This window comes from Lissotriton vulgaris, chromosome 6 (genome assembly GCF_964263255.1).
Source record: "Lissotriton vulgaris chromosome 6, aLisVul1.2, whole genome shotgun sequence".
Classification (NCBI taxonomy): domain Eukaryota; kingdom Metazoa; phylum Chordata; class Amphibia; order Caudata; family Salamandridae; genus Lissotriton; species Lissotriton vulgaris.
The window spans coordinates 151833153-151852132 of NC_141694.1; the positions used below are offsets into that span (position 1 = coordinate 151833153).

The 18980-nt window shown below is 46.8% G+C and overlaps 1 protein-coding gene across 1 annotated transcript in view; it reads right to left on the minus strand.

The window, feature by feature from the left end:
- CTSB (cathepsin B) overlaps positions 1-18980 on the minus strand; it is an 80360-nt gene that overhangs the window by 57418 nt on the left and 3962 nt on the right. Inside the window, exon 2 of the mRNA XM_086926191.1 lies at positions 2919-3051. Within this exon, the coding sequence (XP_086782317.1) occupies positions 2919-3041 (123 nt within the window). The 5' untranslated portion in view covers positions 3042-3051. The remainder of the gene's footprint in view (positions 1-2918; positions 3052-18980) is intronic.

Here is an 18980-nt window from a genome sequence, read left to right on the forward strand (position 1 = left end):
CTTCCAGAAACGTGGATCGCCGTTGTTGGACCTCTCGAGCATAGTCCGGGAACACCATGACGTGCTGGTCTTCCACTTGCAGGGGGCCAGCCATCCGGGCCGCACGGAGCACCGCGTCCCGGTCTCGGAAGTGCAGGAACTTGGCCAACATGGGTCGCGGAGGAAGACCGGGTTTGGGTGCCCGGGCCGGGACCCTGTGGGCCCTCTCGATGGAGAAGTACGGAGACCGGTCACAATCTGGAGTGAACGATTTAGTCCAGGATTCCATGTAGGTCACAGGGTCCGAGTTCTCAATCCCCTCCGGCAGGCCCAGGACGCGGATGTTACAACGTCTTGAGCGCCCCTCTAAATCCACTGTGCGCTCCTCCAGGGTCTCCTCGCGGCGCAGGATCTCCTGCATGTCTGCCTCCTGCGACTTCACCGCGGGTTGTAATTCAGTCACGATCCGCTCGCCCTCTTTCACTCTGTCCGCCAACTTACGGTGTTCATCGCGGATTAGGCTAATGTCCGTCGTCAGGGTACCCAATCTCTCCTCCATCGAGAGGCGAGACATTTCAATAGCCGCCAACACCTGGTCCAGTTTCGCTGATAGCGTAGGGTCGGTTTGCGACGCGTTGGCCTGCGTCCATGTCCTTGTTTGTGGCATCTTCTCGACGGCCGTTTCAGGGACCGCCGTCGCCTGAGAGGCCCTCGGCTTCCCCATGGGTGCTGCCAAGAGGAAGAGGGGGGGGGGGGGGGGGGGGGTCTCCGGGTCGTCGTGCGCCTCGAGGGCAGCAGGCCGGCGCCTCACAGTGTCACCGGGTAGGTGGCAGCTCCGTGTCGGTCGGCTCCCTCAGTCTCCGCTCCGGGGTGCCCCAGCAGGGGTGTCAGAGGTGGCTTTGGTCCGACCGTGGGGGGAGGTGCGTGGGTATCCTCTCTTCTCCGGGGGGAGTGCGGCTCAGTGTGCGGCTCCGTGTCAGCTCCGATCGGCAATGGGGACGGCCGCTGGCAGCGCCTCCAGCGCAAGTGGGGCACTCCTAACCCCGGGGCGAGGTCTGCGTTTGTCCTCGGTGCTAGGTCTGCACGGGCACCATTTTAGGGTCAGGCTCCCGGGTCCTCCGGGCTGTTTATGGAGGCGAATATGAGCTGGGTCCCTCGCCGGGTGGCGACGTGTCCAATGACCTCCCACGGGGCCCGGAGGGAGGAGGAGGGCCCCGGGGTGCCGGCGTCAAGGTCCTCGGGGGAGGAGGGGAGAAATTAGTGCCACCGCCCTCAATGATGGCGCCCGGAGTGTCCCGTCCTGTGCCGTCGGTGTGCTCGCCTGCTCCCCTCCGTCCGCGGTGGCAGGGGCCACCGGGGTGCCGGCGTCGGGATCCTCGGAGGAGGGGGGGAGGGGGAGAGGGATCAGTGCTCACCGTCGTCCGTGACGATCACGGACTCCTGGATTGTCCAGCCCTGTGCGCTCGCCGGCTCCCCGCAGTCCGCGGTGGCAGGTCAGTCAAATCTGTGGGCCGACCAGGTTCCCGGCGGGGAAATAGCTCCGGTACATCGGAGCCCCGGGGCGGCGGCCGCCATCTTGTGCGTCAGGGCTCCGGGGTGGAGGAGGGCGCCGTCCGGTGTGCACTCCCGCAGGCTGGTGTCGCCCTCTCCGCGGGTTTTTCCGTTGCTGTCGGCTGGCCGCGTCTTCCGGGGCCGTCGTTCAGAGAGCTGACTCCCGGGGGCTTTCTCGTCTGCAGGTCTGAGGTGCGCCCGCCATTGTCGGGGTCGGCGTCCCTCGGTGTCGGCGGAGGACAATCCGGATCGCGTCGTCCGCTTGCAGTAGATTTAGGTTATTTGAAGGATGCCCCAGTGCATGGGGGCATCACAGGCGCTGTGGTTGGCGAGTTGAGGCTCCCGGCGATCTCGGAACTGGGCAAGATGCTAGCCCGATCGCGGAGCCTCAGCAGGACACAGCCGCCATCGTGGCTTGCTAAGCCACGCCCCCTCCCTGCACTCTCAGGTTAATGAATGTTTCATCACACTCGCTGTACATCTCCAAGGAAGTCAAAGAATGTTTAAATTCCTATCTAAGCACCCCTTCCTGTGAGCCTGCAGTAATCGCCACCCGGACAGAGGTTCCAGCCCGCTCATCAGAACTTGCACATACCTTGCTGCCCTCTGGAACCTAACCCCCACTACATATGAGCAATGCTTAGAGACGCGTGTGTTTCAAAACACAACTAGACATGATCTAAAGGAGCAAGACTGGCATTGTGTGCAACATTAGTCACTTTCAGACTACATGGCTGCCATTTGAAAGACATGTGCTAGTGCCATTTTAATGCATTCACACCCAATCTGTTGCGACCCACCAACTTAATCAACCAGCCCATTCTTAAAAGCATCTGTTCACCATGCCTTCCATGGAAACCCCCATGAAGAAGCACACACTTGCGAGCTAGTGGAAATAAACATGCACTGGATTACTTGCACAAAACCATAACAGGTACTTATAGGTGGCACCTCCCCCCAATAGGTATTTTTGCACTAGGGACAGAGAACTGGTGGTTCTTTCACAAACACACTTTCACCGTTAGCTGTTAATCTGCTTTGCAGCCGCTTCAACTAATCCACAGAAAACATAACAAATGTTACTGAAAAGAATGTTCCAAATAGACTTGGTGCACCAGCGATAGCTCAAGAGGGCCTGGTGTCTTGATATGTCCACATCAGATGTCAAAATTAGTTGCAACTGGACAACAAACTGCTATGTTGATCAACTTTACGGGATATCCTGAACATCACAATCCATCAACTACAAATCGTTAGTTCAGGGTAGGCACTTAGTTCACCTCCTTTGATTACTGCAAAGGGCTGGTGCAAGTTCCAGCAGTAAAAGAAGGTCAAAGTTTAATGTTTGTATTCTTTAACTTGCGAAACAGAAGGCTGCTGCTACTCACCGTCCAGGTAGTGTTGATTTTGTTAATATAGTTGATCATATCATGAGACCAGGGAGCAGAGTATGGAACATTGCGTGCACTCGTGAGCGCCGCCAGCAAACAAACAATCACCGGTTTCCACATCTCTGCAAACCTGAGAGGAAAAAAAGACAAGAGAACAAAATTAAGTTACTTCATGCAGAGCCATAAAAAGGTAAACAACTGAATTTTAGTTCCACTGAGCACTTCCACAAGTAGCAAAGCTCACATGCCCCGTAAGCAGGTTTGCCTAAAGTGGAGTGCAGGGAGTGAGGTGGCGCCTAGTCACAGCCAACTAGGTCGCCCACTGTAAACAAGGTATAGGAAAAGATTTCATCATCCCCTTTACAGAATGTTCTCCCACTGCTGGTGGGTTCTATGACCCAAGAAAACTCAGCTAGCAGAGTTTCTCTGCGGTGGACTAAAAGCCGGGCAAAATAAAAGGATGCAGCTAAGCACCACACGAACCTTTCATTAACACAAATACCAGCAATAACAAACTAACTCTGGCAGCAACAAGAGAACATTTACAATATGTTTGCAACTTGTTGACAATGTTTTTCATTTCAGGACATCTTGTATGTAGCACCTCAAAGAAGCACTGCAATGTACAGGAATAGATCCGGAATTCAATTTCAGAAGAGTTAAATGAATTTCATAGAAGAGTATGCAGGGCTCCTGTTCAAGCGATGACCGAACATGCGGGAATGACCAGCCAAGCCATTTCTTGTACTTGCTGTAGGAGAGTAGGGTCTGTTTCCTATTGTTACCCCCACTTTTTGCTGTGATTCTCTGTTTTTTTTTACTATAGTGTGGCTGTGCACCTGCTAATCAGGCCCACAGCTCAGCTGTTCTCTCTCTAAATTGATACCATGTACTTTAGGTACCCACCAGATTGGTGACTGGGTCACCCTTGTAAGCCTCTGTATAGTGCAACATAGGTACCCAGGGCATAGGTGCACCCTAGGCCTACCAGGGGCTGCAGCATGTATTGTGCCACCCCTAGTTTGCCTTCCAAACTGACACCACAGGTCAGTTCTTACAGCCTGGGTAAGGTGGTGTAATCCCCTCTTACTTAGATATAGTATACCTATATCTATATAGACACATACACCTATAAGCCATTCCTAAGGCAGACCTCGACAATCCTGGAGGTAGAGTGCTTGGTTTTATGTGAGTGGGTGCCCTAGCATGAGCTGAGCCCCTCTACAGCTTTCGGAACCATCTCCTTATAGCTGTTCTATGATATAGCCATACCATATACTCTTATGTGCATTCTAATCCTTGTGGTTAATGCTAACTTTGGTTTGGCTTTCTCAAAACAGGTCGTGTAAGTTGTCAAACCCTTTGGAATACTACCCCCCCCCCCGCCAGTCCTGGCAGCGGGGGTAGCATTCCACCCATCTAGATTGAGAAGACATGTTACTGGTTTACCCGGTTAAAGTTAAACAGAGCCTCAGCATCACAAAATGGATGCTGCAGCCATAGACATGAGTGCCCTCCTACTGCTGGACGAAACTCCAGCAGGGGAGGCTTGGACAATAGGTTTCCTGTCCAGGGTGTATTGGGGCAGGGAGGGCTGCATTCAGTGAATGCTTTCCAGACACTGCCTAGGGCACACAAGGTGCTCCATGCATTTCCCAGTTCAAACCGGTTGCTGGGGCACTCTGCCCCAGCTTTGGTGCAAAACTGGACAAAGGGGAAGGGGTGTAACCACCCCCTCCCCAGGTCCACCTATAGTAGGGACCTTCGAGTTAGTCCAACCCCTAAACTTACTATAAGTATAGCACCCCAGTCCCTAGGACTTTAGATTACCCTGGACGAAACTCTGCAACATATATCCTGGACCTTAGACATTCCATTTCGACTGGAAGACGGAAGAAATCTCCCTTGTGGTCAAGGAGTGACCAACCTGTTCAAACAGGCACCAACAGCATCTTTGCTGGTCTGCATTTTCGAGGCACCCGCCGGACCCTGAAGAATCTGCGACACAGGACACGGACTTCCAGACATCTGACCCCGACCTTCGCTCCCAGCAAAGCGGAGACCCGTGGCGGACACGAGAGACGCAGGACCGGAACTCCTGGACATCCTGCATTTTGCTACCTGCATCGACTTCCTGAGGTATCTCGAAGTTGTGCATTGGGGTGCTTAAAGCCCGAGCACCTCTTGCACCGAAGTGCAGAGGCCTACACTCCACGAGTGTCCCGTGGGCCCGCTTTGTGCATTTCATCTCAATGAGTCTTTGCGGTTCCTAGTCCGTTGGCCTGTGAGCCGCCAAGAAGACCAACCCTTGATTTAACTTGCTTTCCTGGTTGCTCCAACTTCCCTGCAAAGGAGAAGTTCCACAGATCTTGCTGGTCTGCACCGAAGCCAATCTTGACATCCTGTATGGGTTGCGTTTACCAAGGCTTTTTGGGTCCAATCCGGATACAGACACAGCAGTCAACTAGATCCTTCATGGGACAACTCTAAGTAAGAGTGAGTGAGTGAGTGAATCATTTTTTTTTAAATACTACTCAACTACTCCACTTGCACACCCCAGTGAAGACTGCTAACCCTGGTTAAGAGAACTTATAAGGGCTGTTTAAGTTTTAACATGATCTGAGCACGAACAGCATAGATTTAGCAGATGAGGTTGAAAGATATGTCAGGAATAGGGAATTGGTACAATTTAAGAGCAGAATTGAAATAGTTGAACCGAGGTTGAAAGATATGTCAGGAATAGGGAATTGGTACAATTTAAGAGCAGAATTGAAATAGTTGAACCCCACTGCGCACCTACTATACAAAATGTGGACACTCTGGTAGTTTTAGAGCAGTGACCCTACCGGTGACTACAGTGCTTAATGTGGTCCCAGATTGAGATTAGTGCAGACTGTGCTTCTTCCAGACTTGAATCCATTCAGAATGGAGGACATATTTTGTTTGATTAATGTGGATACTTAGGTAAAGGGAGCCTTTCAACTAGTTTAACTAAAAAACGGTCCTGTGTATCTACAATTTTGAAACCAGAGCGAGAGGACAGAGATGTAGGAAATACTTGAGAAAGAGTGTGCGAGGGTTCAGAGGAATGGGGAGGGAGGTTAGCTGAAGCCGCTAACTAAATCTACTCGAGGGAGGTTAGCAAGAGCAAGGTCAAAAACTTTCCTTTAGAGGGGCATACATATGGATGGTGAAAGCAAATGAATACAGAGAGTCTTGATATGGGGGGGGGGGGGGGCAGTTTAGTTTTAGGGGGCTAAATGTATGAAGGGAGGGGCAGCATGCGGATTAGGAAATTCTAGTATGCTGGAGTGTTCCCGTTTGCAAGAGTTGTTGTAATGGTTTTTACCAAGTTATGTTTTTTGATTATATCTTAACCACAGGATAGGCTCAGCTGTCACACTGAAGATTGATCCGATATGACCACCAAGCAGTCAGTGCAAGACTGGATGAGAGACTCAAGTTGTTTTAATGTTCAAGACCGCCCACCCTCATGGCACTTACGACTTCGGTGCTTTTGTATCTTGTAGGTTCATCGCAATTCATACTTAGGTTGGTGTGAGGGGCCAGATGGAGCAGGCTGCCCAGCAATTGCTGAAATGTTACTCCTAAGACCATAACGCTTTACATTTTTTGGCTCCATGGTGAAGCCTGTGGAATGAAGATAGCTGTCTTCACGTAATCTTGTCTGCACGTAATCTTGTCTGCAAGGGATCACATGCAACCTAGCAGTCATGTTAGGCCCCTTTTGCAGACTCCACATGAACAATTGTATTTGCAATAGCACGCAAACCTGTTCTTCGACTATCTGGAAACCCAAAACGTCTCAGAAGTATGAAACAATTCAGAAATCTGAACTTTTGTAAGTTTCGAGAAGGACTTAAAAGTCTTCCCTAGCAATTCAAATTGTTGCAGATATGCTAGGTAGACACAACATTAACATAATCACATTCACCACAGCATGGCACACAAATAGTGATAAGAAATATCCAAATATACACAGAACAGAAAAAGTCATGCTCCTTCAGCTAACACTAGTGGATTGCAACTAAAGAGAAGCCCAGCAGCATAATTTCAGAAAAGCGCAGGGGAAACATGGTTAAAGAGCATCAGCCATTAATCGTCTACTGTTTCTAAGTAGGTTTAAGGGTAGCTATCAAATAATTCAGTTACTTGGAGCAATTACATGAACATGTATGTACATATGGAATTTAGTCAACTACATCAAAGACCGAACCATTGTGAAGGAAACCGCTCCAAAAAGCTGATGGCATGCCAGGTTGTGCAGTTATATAACTGCAATCTCAATGGAACGAGGTGGCATACTGAGGGGTTATCTTAAAAATCTGTTACCACTCCGGTCCTTGCAGAACTATAATGGGTAACCCCTCGTGATACAGCCCTTTATACATGCACAGACTTGGTTGAGCAACTTGAAAGGAAGAGGGACAGCTTGGAAACCACTTGTGCACAGGAAGCGGTTCTATAAATTAGGATTCTGGCAAACAGGCGTGTTTATTAAAAAAAAGTTCCCAGTATGAGGTGAATTGCCTCAAAGATATTGTTGGTATGGAAGGTCAGTCTCTTCTGCACCCTCTTAACTACTGATGGCTCTTTACACATGACACATTCAAGATTCGAGTCCTGTCACAAGCTTTAGATAATCATTACTCCACTAACACAACAAAAGGGGCTTTATGCAATTACCGCTTGCAGTTCACTAATGCTGGACGAAATGGGGTGTGAGGGGGAGGAAGAGAGAAGAGGAATTGAAGTCTCATTTCCTCTCTTGCAGAAAAAAACCGTCCACCTACATAGTCTTCCATAAATAACGAACCGATACTTGCTTACAACAGGAGTTGATAACCACAACACACGACAGCAGCGTTAAATGTGGAACAAAGATAGTGGTTTTTAGTTTGAGATTTATGGTTATGGTGTTTGCCAACTGTTCAAGATTACCAAGAGGAAGAACATTGCAGAACAAGCCAGACTAAGCCTACGGCTTTCAGATAAAGTGCATGGGCCCTGCTCTTAAATAGCCCACGTTTCCCCCCCAGTAGGCCGGGTTCTGTTCCAGCCAGAAACCCTCCCTTGAAATGGAGGTACTTAAATGAGAAGCAACTACAGAATCGCCACACTTGTGTTTCAATTTGCGTGCTCTCCCTAACCCCTAAAGTTAAGAAAATATGGTTTCTCGGGCCAGGATTCATGTAATTCCTGCCTGCATTCCTGTAAAAGTGGTCTCCGTTGTACTAGGTGACGTGTTAGCGTCCTGCACCTGTAAAACTATTGTTGTGGGGCGGGGAGATGCGGTGGGAAAGAAAAAAAAAAAAAGTCTGAAAGCAGAATTATTTTTGTCTCAGAAAACACACATTGCCATAGTATTTCCTCACACTGAAGGCAAAACAAACTGTAGATGTCTTACTCGGGAAAGAGCAGAACACCATCACTCAGTGAAGTTGGCCAAAAGCTAAAGTGGGCTGACCAATACTTTAGTAGGCAGACAATATAGAAGAGGGCTGGCTGAAAGCTCCTACAAGTATATATTTTGACATAATATGGCAAAATTGAAAGGCAATTGCTAGTGACAGACTTAGGGGGCCATTTTATTTTTTGATTTCAAATGTTATTAAAATATAAGTTTCACATCAGAAGTTACAGAAAATCAGGATTGACAAAGCCAAAAAAGGTTTGACATTCAACATGTCGAAAAAAGCAATAAAAAGAAAAAGTGACTACTGTAGTCCAACACCATATATAACAGATGAGTTAATGTATAATTAGTGGATAGGAAATAATTTAATGTGTGATGACCGTGTGCTCTACTGTTCCGATATAAAATAGGTAGAAGAATATACCCAAATGATCAATAGAAAAGTGAGACTAAAAAACTCCTATGGGCTGATTCAAGATGGACCGCATACATCACTAGCCAATGACAGAATGTCCCTGAGCCAAAAAAGCCAATTGTTTAAGGAGGCTTCACAAAAGCCACTTCTATCAAGTATGTGCACAATCCAATACGCTATATAAAAGCAGCATGTCTTCGCAAAAAGAAATTCACGGTTCGTCGCACACCGAGTGGTGTGATCCCCCATTTGATTCAGTAGCAACAAATGGATGCCAGGCAGTGCTGTGCTTCTGATCTCATTGAATAGATCGCCTTCCATAACTTATCCTGATTTTCGGATCTGCCTCTCACTTCAATGGTCCTGTCAATTGTTGCTCACTTCCTGCTCCCAATAGTCTACCCTGGCCAAAATTCTACCCAATACCTGCCGATCTCCTTGGGAGCCCCTGTAGCCTCCTGAGGAGCTAGCTCAGGAGACCCAAGCAAAAGGCGTGTCTCGTATTGGGCGGGACCAGGGTTTGCACTTCCTGTTGTCAGAGCAGAGGTATGGGGGACACGTTCCTAAAAACAACTCCAGTAAACGTAACTGTCCTATGGCTCTTTTGTATCAAAACATTTCCCCACAGGCTTCAGTAAAGCCTTTAACACATCAGTCCCCTATATTACTGCAATCATTGTACAAATGGAGTTTAAAAAAAGTCATCATGATGTAGGAGAGTTAAGGGATTTGCACGTCACACGATTGTTTAGGAGTATGCGCTTGAAAAGGAGCAGAAAAGTCACCAGACTTGCCTGTGTTGGTATGGCATTCTACATTTTAGGGACGGTGCTTGTAAAGCTTTGGCTTGCAAGATTTTCTTCTAGTACCTGGGGAATGTTCTTCTAGTACCTGGGGAATGTTAAGTCACATGGTGGTATCCCCAAGCTGCAGAACACTTTTTAAAGTACATTTGGGAGTTTAGAGCACCTCACTTTTTAAGACCGAGAAAACAAACGCTTACCCAAGCGGGTGTCACGTTTTGGTTAGCTTACAATAGGCTTATTGTACAACTTATTGGGCACCTCTTCCCCCCCCCCCCCCCCCCTTCGTTCATGGGCTCTTTCGATCAATCATCAGTATCTTGGGTCTTAGTACAACTAGTTCAATTTAATCAACAAAGAACGTAAAATCAAAATGTATGCTAAAATAAAACAAAAAGGCAGGACCTGAAATCTTAAAAACCCAGTAATGTATATTAACACCAGTTTCAACAACCCAGCAGAAGTACAATTTAAACAGAAATGCTGGCGTCATGTATGAGTCATGGTGGTGGTTGAGATTCCGCATTTTAGGTGCAGAGGAGAAGTCCACAAAAATAAATACCATGGAGAGGGGTTGTTTTAGAGGGATAATGATTAAATTGGCATCACCCTGTCTACATAATCCATTCAACTATATGCAGCATTAACTAGGTGCAGCTAAAATGAGCAACCCAAAACACTTCCCAAGAACATTCTTCTACGAAGACAGAGCTACCCCTTGTCTTCACCTGAAGTAAAACGTTCATGTGTGAACGCGTTCCAGTAACCTGAGTCCATTATAAAAAGTGCTGCTCACTCAAGAGTGATACCCAACTCCTTAACTATTTCAACATTCAGTTTTATTTACATAGCGAAAGAGGAAAAATTGGCAGTCTTAATGCACGTTCAAATGGCCCAACACTAGGTTTAAAAGAAATTGCAAGCAGCCCTCCACCCCACACCAATAATAAGCATTTGCAATGCAATATGTCTAATTTATGAGAGTTTAAGCTATTGTCATATAAAATGGCAATCGCTCAAACTCTAGTAAATGCGAGACATTTCACTTTAAAAAAGCAGCTACTTGAAAGTGCTCATGGCGTGCAGAATGCAAGGAAAGCACGTTGTGCCTGCAGTAGGAGAAACTCATTAAAGAAAATAGTGCTTACAGACTAAATAAGACATACTGTGTCCCAACAGAATTAAAAGGGCCAATCGTCTTGGGAGGTTACAAATGCAGACAAGGAGGGACTAACAAGCCAAATAGAGACGACTCGGAAGCCAGCGTTTACAAAGGACAATAACAAGGCAATTACAAATATGGGTGGAGGGTGGGCGTTGCCTCAAAGCTATACTCCAATACTGCACGCCTCACAGCAGCGCGCATGCGCTGCCCAGATAGACCTAAAAAGGAGGAGGTTGCAAAGGTCTACAGGACATCTGAGACGCCACAAAGGCTTGCATCAATCTAGTCTTACAGCAGAGGGAGGTTAAAGACAATCAATAGCAGCCATACATAGATGACACATGGCTATCTCAACTCATTAGGCCCAAAGAACACCCGCCACACTCCATACGAAACATGCCCAGACTCTGGAAAAATGTGGATTCTTGCAATGGCAAGAATAAAGAAAAGTTAAAAGAAGTAAACCAGCATGATAAAGGACCTACTAAGATAATGCCCCAAATATTTTATAGCAGTGATTGGGGTGCTGAGTTTTTTAACTCTAGAAGTAGGCTAAATGTTCTCCTCAGTGGTAGCTTTTGACAGCATCAAGATTCATCCATGAGGAGGATATACAACTACTTGAAAATCTCCTCTGCGTCAAGACATATAATGTCTCAAATACTACATTCACATCATCCTGACCTGGATGTTCAGCGTCTACCTGAAGTCAACCCAACCAAGAACAAAATCCTGTTCTTTGCCAAGAGCAACAAATACGATACAGTACAAATCTGGCTCGTTGACACAAGAATTGATGGCTTTGAACACAGTCTTTCACTGAACTGACAGCAGCTAGGAGTTCCAGGACTCTAGGTCTGGCCTGGACCGAGGGACGATAGTTTCCAGGAGAGAGTTTGCCTCTGGAAATGTATCTGCCCAACAACGTGTACAAGTATGCCGTACTTAAAACACAATGTACAGGTTACTGGCTCAAAGGGAGCAGAATTCAGACATTGGTGGCCCAACAATGAAATTTCAACCAATGAAAACCGGGTAGAACTGGCTCTTAAGTCTATATTCTTTAATTTCGTCAGCTTTTGGAGCAAGCATTGCAAGGTCAGACCAGTTGGTATGGTCAAGGATGCAGATTCATCCAAGACACAGGCCAAAAGAATGCCAAATCTGGCAAATAGGCAAAGAAACGTTTCAATGTTTGATAACGGAGTCTTTGTTTTCCGTTAGAAACAGCTTCATATAGATTGTAGGTTGAGCAGCCAATCTCAGAAAGCCGACTTACAGCCCTCCTCAGGAATAGCTTAAAATGTAATGGGTTCCTCAAGCATTTTACAGGTGCAATACTAAGTTGTGTTGTCGATTTTCTTTGCCAGCTTGTTCTCGTGCATATCTTGGGTTCCCATGGCAGTCAGAGGACAGAAGTCAACAATTATTAGGGTTACTTTTCATCACTAGTGTCACAATACTGTTGCATCTAAAGTGAATGGCTAAGTACGCGCTTAGAGAGGGAGCTCTGCAACAGGGTAACCCCTTTTTTAATGACCTCGTTGCATGCAATTAAATTGCAGTACACTTCGAAATAGATTCCCTAAAAAAATCAAGCACTGGCAAAGCCAACTCCGCTTTGGATGCCAAGCTGCAGACTTTGCCATTGATTGTTTTGAATTAATGTTATTTAATACATTTATAATAAAGTCCAATAAAAATAGCAGCCTATGTGGATGCATGGGCTGCTATTGTGTAATTGTTTTAGACCAAGTATAAGAAAAACCACTTCAAGACTGCCATCATGCATCCTGGAATTGCTTCAACCACCATTTAAGGAAGGGTGCAGCAACAGTACAGGATGAGGCAGCAAGAACTCTCCAGTAAAATCTGGGTAGCTGCTGGGCCCTCACAATAACACATTTTAAAATGTTAAAATGAAGAACTGTAATAAGAGGAAATGCTCTCCCCCACCCTCCAAATACCTAGCACTAAAGGAGAAAGGGAAACAATGGCTTTAGTGGGCTAATCCATTGGTGAATCTGTAGGTTGTGGTGGGCAAAAGCAAAATGTGAATTACACTATAACAGGCCACTGGATGAAGAGGGGCGGACTGAAAGCCTACATGTGCATTTTTAAATTATTTTTTTTGTGTCAAAACTCAAGGTCTTTAACTTGAAATCTCTGGGCATTCAGAAAGCAGTTATCACAAACTCCTATGGTTAGGTGAGGCTGATTTGTAAAGCGCGGCAGCAGCCCCAGGAAAGGGGCGTTCCGGCGCTAATAGCAATAAAAGGCCACTGACAGCAAATCGTCTATAAAACAAGCAAAAAGAGGACTGAGATACTAACACATCTAGAGGGATGGGAAAGGATGAGTTTTCAGGACCTTCCGGAATGTCAGGTAGCTGTCCATACTCCGGATGTAAACAGGAGGAGCATTCCACAGCTTAGCTGCTAGAATGAGAAAAGAGCGTCCTCCAGTGCCAGCCCTCCTAACCCGGGGAACAGCTGCAAGGTGTTGATCTGCTGAAAGAAGGTGGCGGAGAGCAGGTCAGCCAGAATGCCAGGAAGTTCAGGATCCTAAACCCAAAACCAGAGAGACTTAAAACTCCACCCGTTAAGCCACTGGCAGCCAATGAAGCTGACGAATGGCAGTGGAGGTGGAGCAGCGGCGAGGCATGCCTAGAAGAGTTCTGGCAGCCACATTTTGGACTCTGTAGTCTCACAATCTGTCTTCTTGGCCCCCAAATAGAGAGCTGGCATAGTCCAGTCTCGACAGCATGGATGCCTGGACAATCATCTGTCAGATGGAAGGGTCGAAGAAACCCAGCAGGGGTATAAGCCTGCGCAGGATGCCAAAACATGTCGCTGCTACCGTCTTAGTTTGAAAACTCAAGGCAGAGTCCACCCAGACCACAAGGTTCTTCACCACCCGTTTACGGGTGGGTGCGGGGTCCAAGGTGGTGGGCCACCACTGTTCACTCCACAGCTCCCGGTCTTTCCCAACCAGCGACCTCAGAGTAGCTGGCGTTGAGCTGGAGACAGTTGGCCGTCACCCACCCTGCAACGTCCGCTAGACCACTCCGGAATTTTGAAGCGTCGTTCGAACAGTCAGAGAGGGCAACAACTTGTTGTGTCATCGGCATATGACACTATAGTCAACCCTCTCCTCTTGGCTACCTCAGCTAGGGGCTGAACATACAGGTTGAAAAGCATTGGACTCAACGCCGAACCCTGCGGCACTCCCTGTTTGATAGGATGGAATCTGGAGGGGAAGGGAGGGGCCAACACCTGAAAGGACCTCTCCGAAAGGAGATAAACCAATCCAGGGCGTGGCCCATTATGCCAGCCTCCTTCAACCTCTATCAAAATCTTGTGAGAGACCATATCAAATGTGACACTAAGATCTAATAGGATTAGTGCCGAAGTGCATCCCTCATCCAATGCTGCTCTTAGTTGTTCGGTCGCAGCTAGGAGGGAAGACTGTGCTCAGACTTCGGAGGGATGTGTCATGGCTTCTAGGTTCAGTTCCCAAGCATGCTTGTCTTCCCTCTACATCAGAGGTTTGATTGAATGGATGCTGGCTGGGATACTCGTAACCAGGGTTTACTTTAACCCAACAGTCTGTACCGCCCAAGCTGGCTATTCAATAATGGCATAAACTCCAAAGAGAGAACCCCACAACTCATCACATAACAGGAGGCCCAGTCTTGGAAATTGTTGAAACTGTCTGAACATAGGTGGACATATGGATGGGCAATTGTGACCACTGTCTTGAAGTCACTTGAGTGAATTCATTTGAACTCTACTGAATGCAAAATAGAAGTCCAGGTCTCACCATGTATCACAATGAGTTCTAGTTGTAGGGACCTGTAGCAAAAATCTACTGGTCACTATAAATTCTCTAGTGGAGGGGCACCCACAGGGAGTCAACGTCAAAACACCAAACTGTAGTAAAGAAGGCAGTCTGTACACGGCATTCACTTGAGCTTAAGGTAATTTATGTAAGCACCAGAGTAGAGAAAAACCCGACCAGCAAGACCGGGATCAAACGGGCATCTAACCGCCGTTAGTCCGAACGCTCAGCCCATGACACCACAGAGGTCACGAGCCCAGCGCGAGACATATGCTCAGATAGATAAAAGCACAATGTAAATATAACACAAACCTACTAGTTCAAAGAGGTGCTGGTGACCACGACTTTAAGAGGCAGTATGTCTAAGAGCTGCAAAGACCAGCTCATCTGGCTCTGTACACTGAGCGAGGGGGGTAAAAATCTGCAGTCCTTGGGTCACACCCGGGTGATAAAGTAGAGGCACGTGCACATTCTAGAATTTAACCCTCTGGAGGCCAAGATACTGATGGAGAGATTAGGTAAAGGAATGATTTCTAGGACCCATTGTGTTCTAATCCTTAAACGCACCGACTGCTTTCCGGACCTGTTCAGGAGATGAAGTGTGGGTGAGCGAAAGGGATAATAACTGGTGAAATTCCGGACCGGCTCCTAGAAAATTGGCGATCTCTGCTCGCCTTTGCATGGTTCAGCTCAATAAAACAAAGAACATGTGGGTCTGAGTAAGGGAAAAAGATGAAGAAACAAAATAACCTAGCTGAGTGAGTATTGCTTTTAAAGGATGATTTCCCTCACACACCATAGGTGGCATGCTCCTTCATCTGGAAGCTCCTCGCATTGTGAAGCCTAGTCAGCGTGGGCTACAACTCACACAGAGTAGCACAACAGATGTTTTCAGAGATATAATAAATACTCTGCAATGAGCTGAGGAGGTCAAGGTAAGCAAAGTGTGCAGAAAGATGAGATGGTTAGAACTGGCTACAGGGCACGAGGACAGCTTTATTCATTCGCCACAGGGTCATGATTAATCGAAGGACACTGCAGGAAAGCTTCAACCTCCTGGGGTGTGTCTTTAAATCCATCTCAGCCCCCCTTTCGTGTTTCAGCTCAACTACCTACACCTGGCCTACCTGAAACCTGGCGTCAGCATCGAGCAGGCAGGAAACCTCAGGCTTGCAGTGCGTGATGTTCCCTACTGCCGGCTGATTTCTTTAACATGATCTGGGCTTGTCTGGCCCTGGTCCCCTTCTGGGAGGAGATGGGATATCGCCATGGCTCTAGGTTTCCCAATCCACCTCACCCTAAGAGTTGCACTATTGGGCCTATAGGAGGAGGTGGGGGGCAGAGGATGGAGCACTCCTTATATTGGGGTAACCACGCTGGTAGCCAAGCAAGACATTGCCCGCAAGTGGAAATCTCTGGCACCCTATCACTGGGAGATTGGAGGAGCGGTGTGGATTAGAGTAGGAATGTCCGATTTATGAAACAGGAGGATGCCTGCAGAAACAACAGGTATCCGATTTCTGTAGTTGCATTATGGAAATACAGACTTGTTTCAATGTGTGTTTTACCTTCGGAAAATCAATAACATTTGGTTATTAAAAAGTACACTCTGGTGGAAGATAGCAACCGAAGAAGAGGCTCCACTTGGCACAGAGCTGAAACTGGGAACAAGATTACTGATAGAGGAGGGCCAGTACTGTTCTAGTAGCTATGGCAACACATCTCTTGGGTAGCTGGGAAGTCTACAAATTAAGAACAAGGGCCCTCTAAATCTGGAGTGTAATATTAGCACTATATCGTTAAAAGAATAGGTTTCATTTACTTTTAGTTACTGTAATGACACTTTGGGCTGACTTGGTGAGATGTATATTCTGGTGTCTGCAGGGCACCACTGGACCGAGAAAATATCCACAAAATAGGAAACCGGGAGGGTGGCCTTACAGTAGCAAGGAAAAAATGAAATACACAAAGGTCTGAAAGGCCATCTCCTTACATCCATGAAGAACTATTTTCCAGGAAAGGTAGAGGAGTGCGTGTTTATTTTCCAAGCCAGACATTAGAATGTAGATGTCTACCGCTCTGCATTAACCCTTCCATCGCTGCCTTCAAAGCCTACCTTTTGAAGACCTGTTAAATAGATTGCTCCAGTCCAACTTAACCCAGTTTTCTCCTTCCTGCTTGATATTCCTACTGTATCCTCCGTTTTGGTGTTTGTAGTGAAAAGAGTTGATCCTTGTGATCTGAGATCACTTGTTGCAGAACTTTAGATGAAGTGAAGGAGAGAAGTGTTTTAGATACTTCGTGTTCTTTTGAAAGGATAAGTAGCTATTCCAATAGCTATGTTTGGTTGGTGGGGCTGTCGATTTGTAACATGGACGAAGGGAAAAAAAGATGGTTGTCTTGCAAAAGACTTAAAGGGCTACAATTATGACATCAGCCCTCTAGGCTCTCCTTTGCAGCCCGAGGATCGGGAGGAATGGATAGGCAGGACAAACATGATGGTACTATCCTCCTCCGCGGTGACCTGGGCAAGCAAGTCATCTGTTCAGAAATAGCCATTATTTACATCGCCCCCCCCGCCCCCATTCATAGTGGCCATGGGCGATCTTTACGATTAGATGTTTAATACCCTCAATACTGAGTCCACACCAAAGAGGATTTGACAACATTCATGAATATGAAAATATGGATATTCAGTAAAGAAATTAATAAGTCTGAAGCAGAGAAAGGCACCGCTACTCTCCTTTTGGTTGATTGGTGAGTTTCCACCCGACTTGTCACAAGTTGGGTTAGTTGATAGCAAACGGATTTTTATGGCCTGGCTTGGAAGCACAACTGTCAGACAATTATGTAATAACACCAGGAAGGGGCAGTCAGTGGCTATGTGCACACGTTGGGGGGGCGAGGAGTACATATTTTGATTGGGCAGAAGTTATATTGTATTGTAACTGCATTTGTATAGCGCTTACTACCCCTGACGAGGCGTTGAAGCGCTTTTTTGGCGAGTAGCAGGCTACTCCAGGACCCACAGAGGATTAGTGTTGAATTAGTATAGTGAAACATGCAAGTACATTTTAAGTGGTGGATAGGTTAGTCAGTTATTTGACTTTGGAATGATAGCAGAAGGATAGAGGAGGAAAAAAGGTTTATTTATACAGCGCTCGTTACCCCTGATGGGGTGTTTAAGCACGCTATTCAGGAAGCCCGTACAGGATTAGTGGTGAATTAACATGGTGAAACATGAAGTAATTTCAGTGGTGGATATTAGTCAGTTATTTGGAGTGAGAAGGATAGCGGAGGGATAAAAGGGGAAGAAAGGTTTGCATTCATATAGCACTTGTTACCCCTGATGGATGTTTAAGCGCTTTTCTGGTGAGCAGCACGCCACTCCGGAACCCATAAAGGATTAGTGGTGAAAATTAGGACAGTAAAATATGAAGTAATTTGAGTAGTGGGTATGTTATTCAGTTATTTGGGTAGAGAAGGGTAGGTGGCGGGATAGTGAAGGGAAAGAGGTTTGTATTTATATAGCGCTTGCTACCCCTGCTGGGGTTTTGAAGCTCAAGTAGCACCCTACTCTGGAACCCATCAAGATTAGTGTTGAATTAGTATGGTGAAACATGAAAGTAATTTTAGTGGTGGATGTTAGTCAGTTATCGCAAGTATCAATGCCTCTCTATGTAAATGTTATCACGAATTTGCCTCCAACACCTGCAAACGTTAATTGTATTATTGTTGCTTTAAGGAAAATGTTAATAAAGAAATGTATTTTAATCCGTTCGATGTGTCGGACGGTCGGGGGCAGTCCGACGTCACGGTGGGTGGGTGCGGGGTACGGCCAAGGGCCATCTGAACCACGCCCACTTTTTATTTCACCTGCACCGGATTTTGGGGCACGATGAAAGGGTTAAAAAAAAAAACAATCATTGGCATAGCTAATAGGTCTGGGTTCAATGTGCTAACAGATGAAGCTTTAGCATTTAAGTGATATACAGTACAGAATTCAGCAAGAGCAGAATAGAGAGGGCTATAGTTATTTCTCAAGCAGTTCAACAGAAGCACTGATGTAGAAGTAGGATACAGTCAACTATCAACCACTAGAGGATGTAAAGTACTACTGCTGTCATGGGCACCAGAAAATCAAGAAGAACCCCTTCCATCTGTGAGTCTGATCAGTCTGGGATGCCATAACTGCACCTTGACACGGAGAGCAGCATATGGCCAGGAGGGTGCAACTGCACCTACTTGCTGTGAACCTGATCACTCTGGGAGGCCTCAGCTGCTGGAGGGTCTGTGCCATGAACCTGGCCAAGCCTTACTGCATCTACCCGATGATGTCTGCAGCAAAGAGGCTACCATGAAAATGGGAGGCGTGGATTGGAATGCACTGCTTCACCAA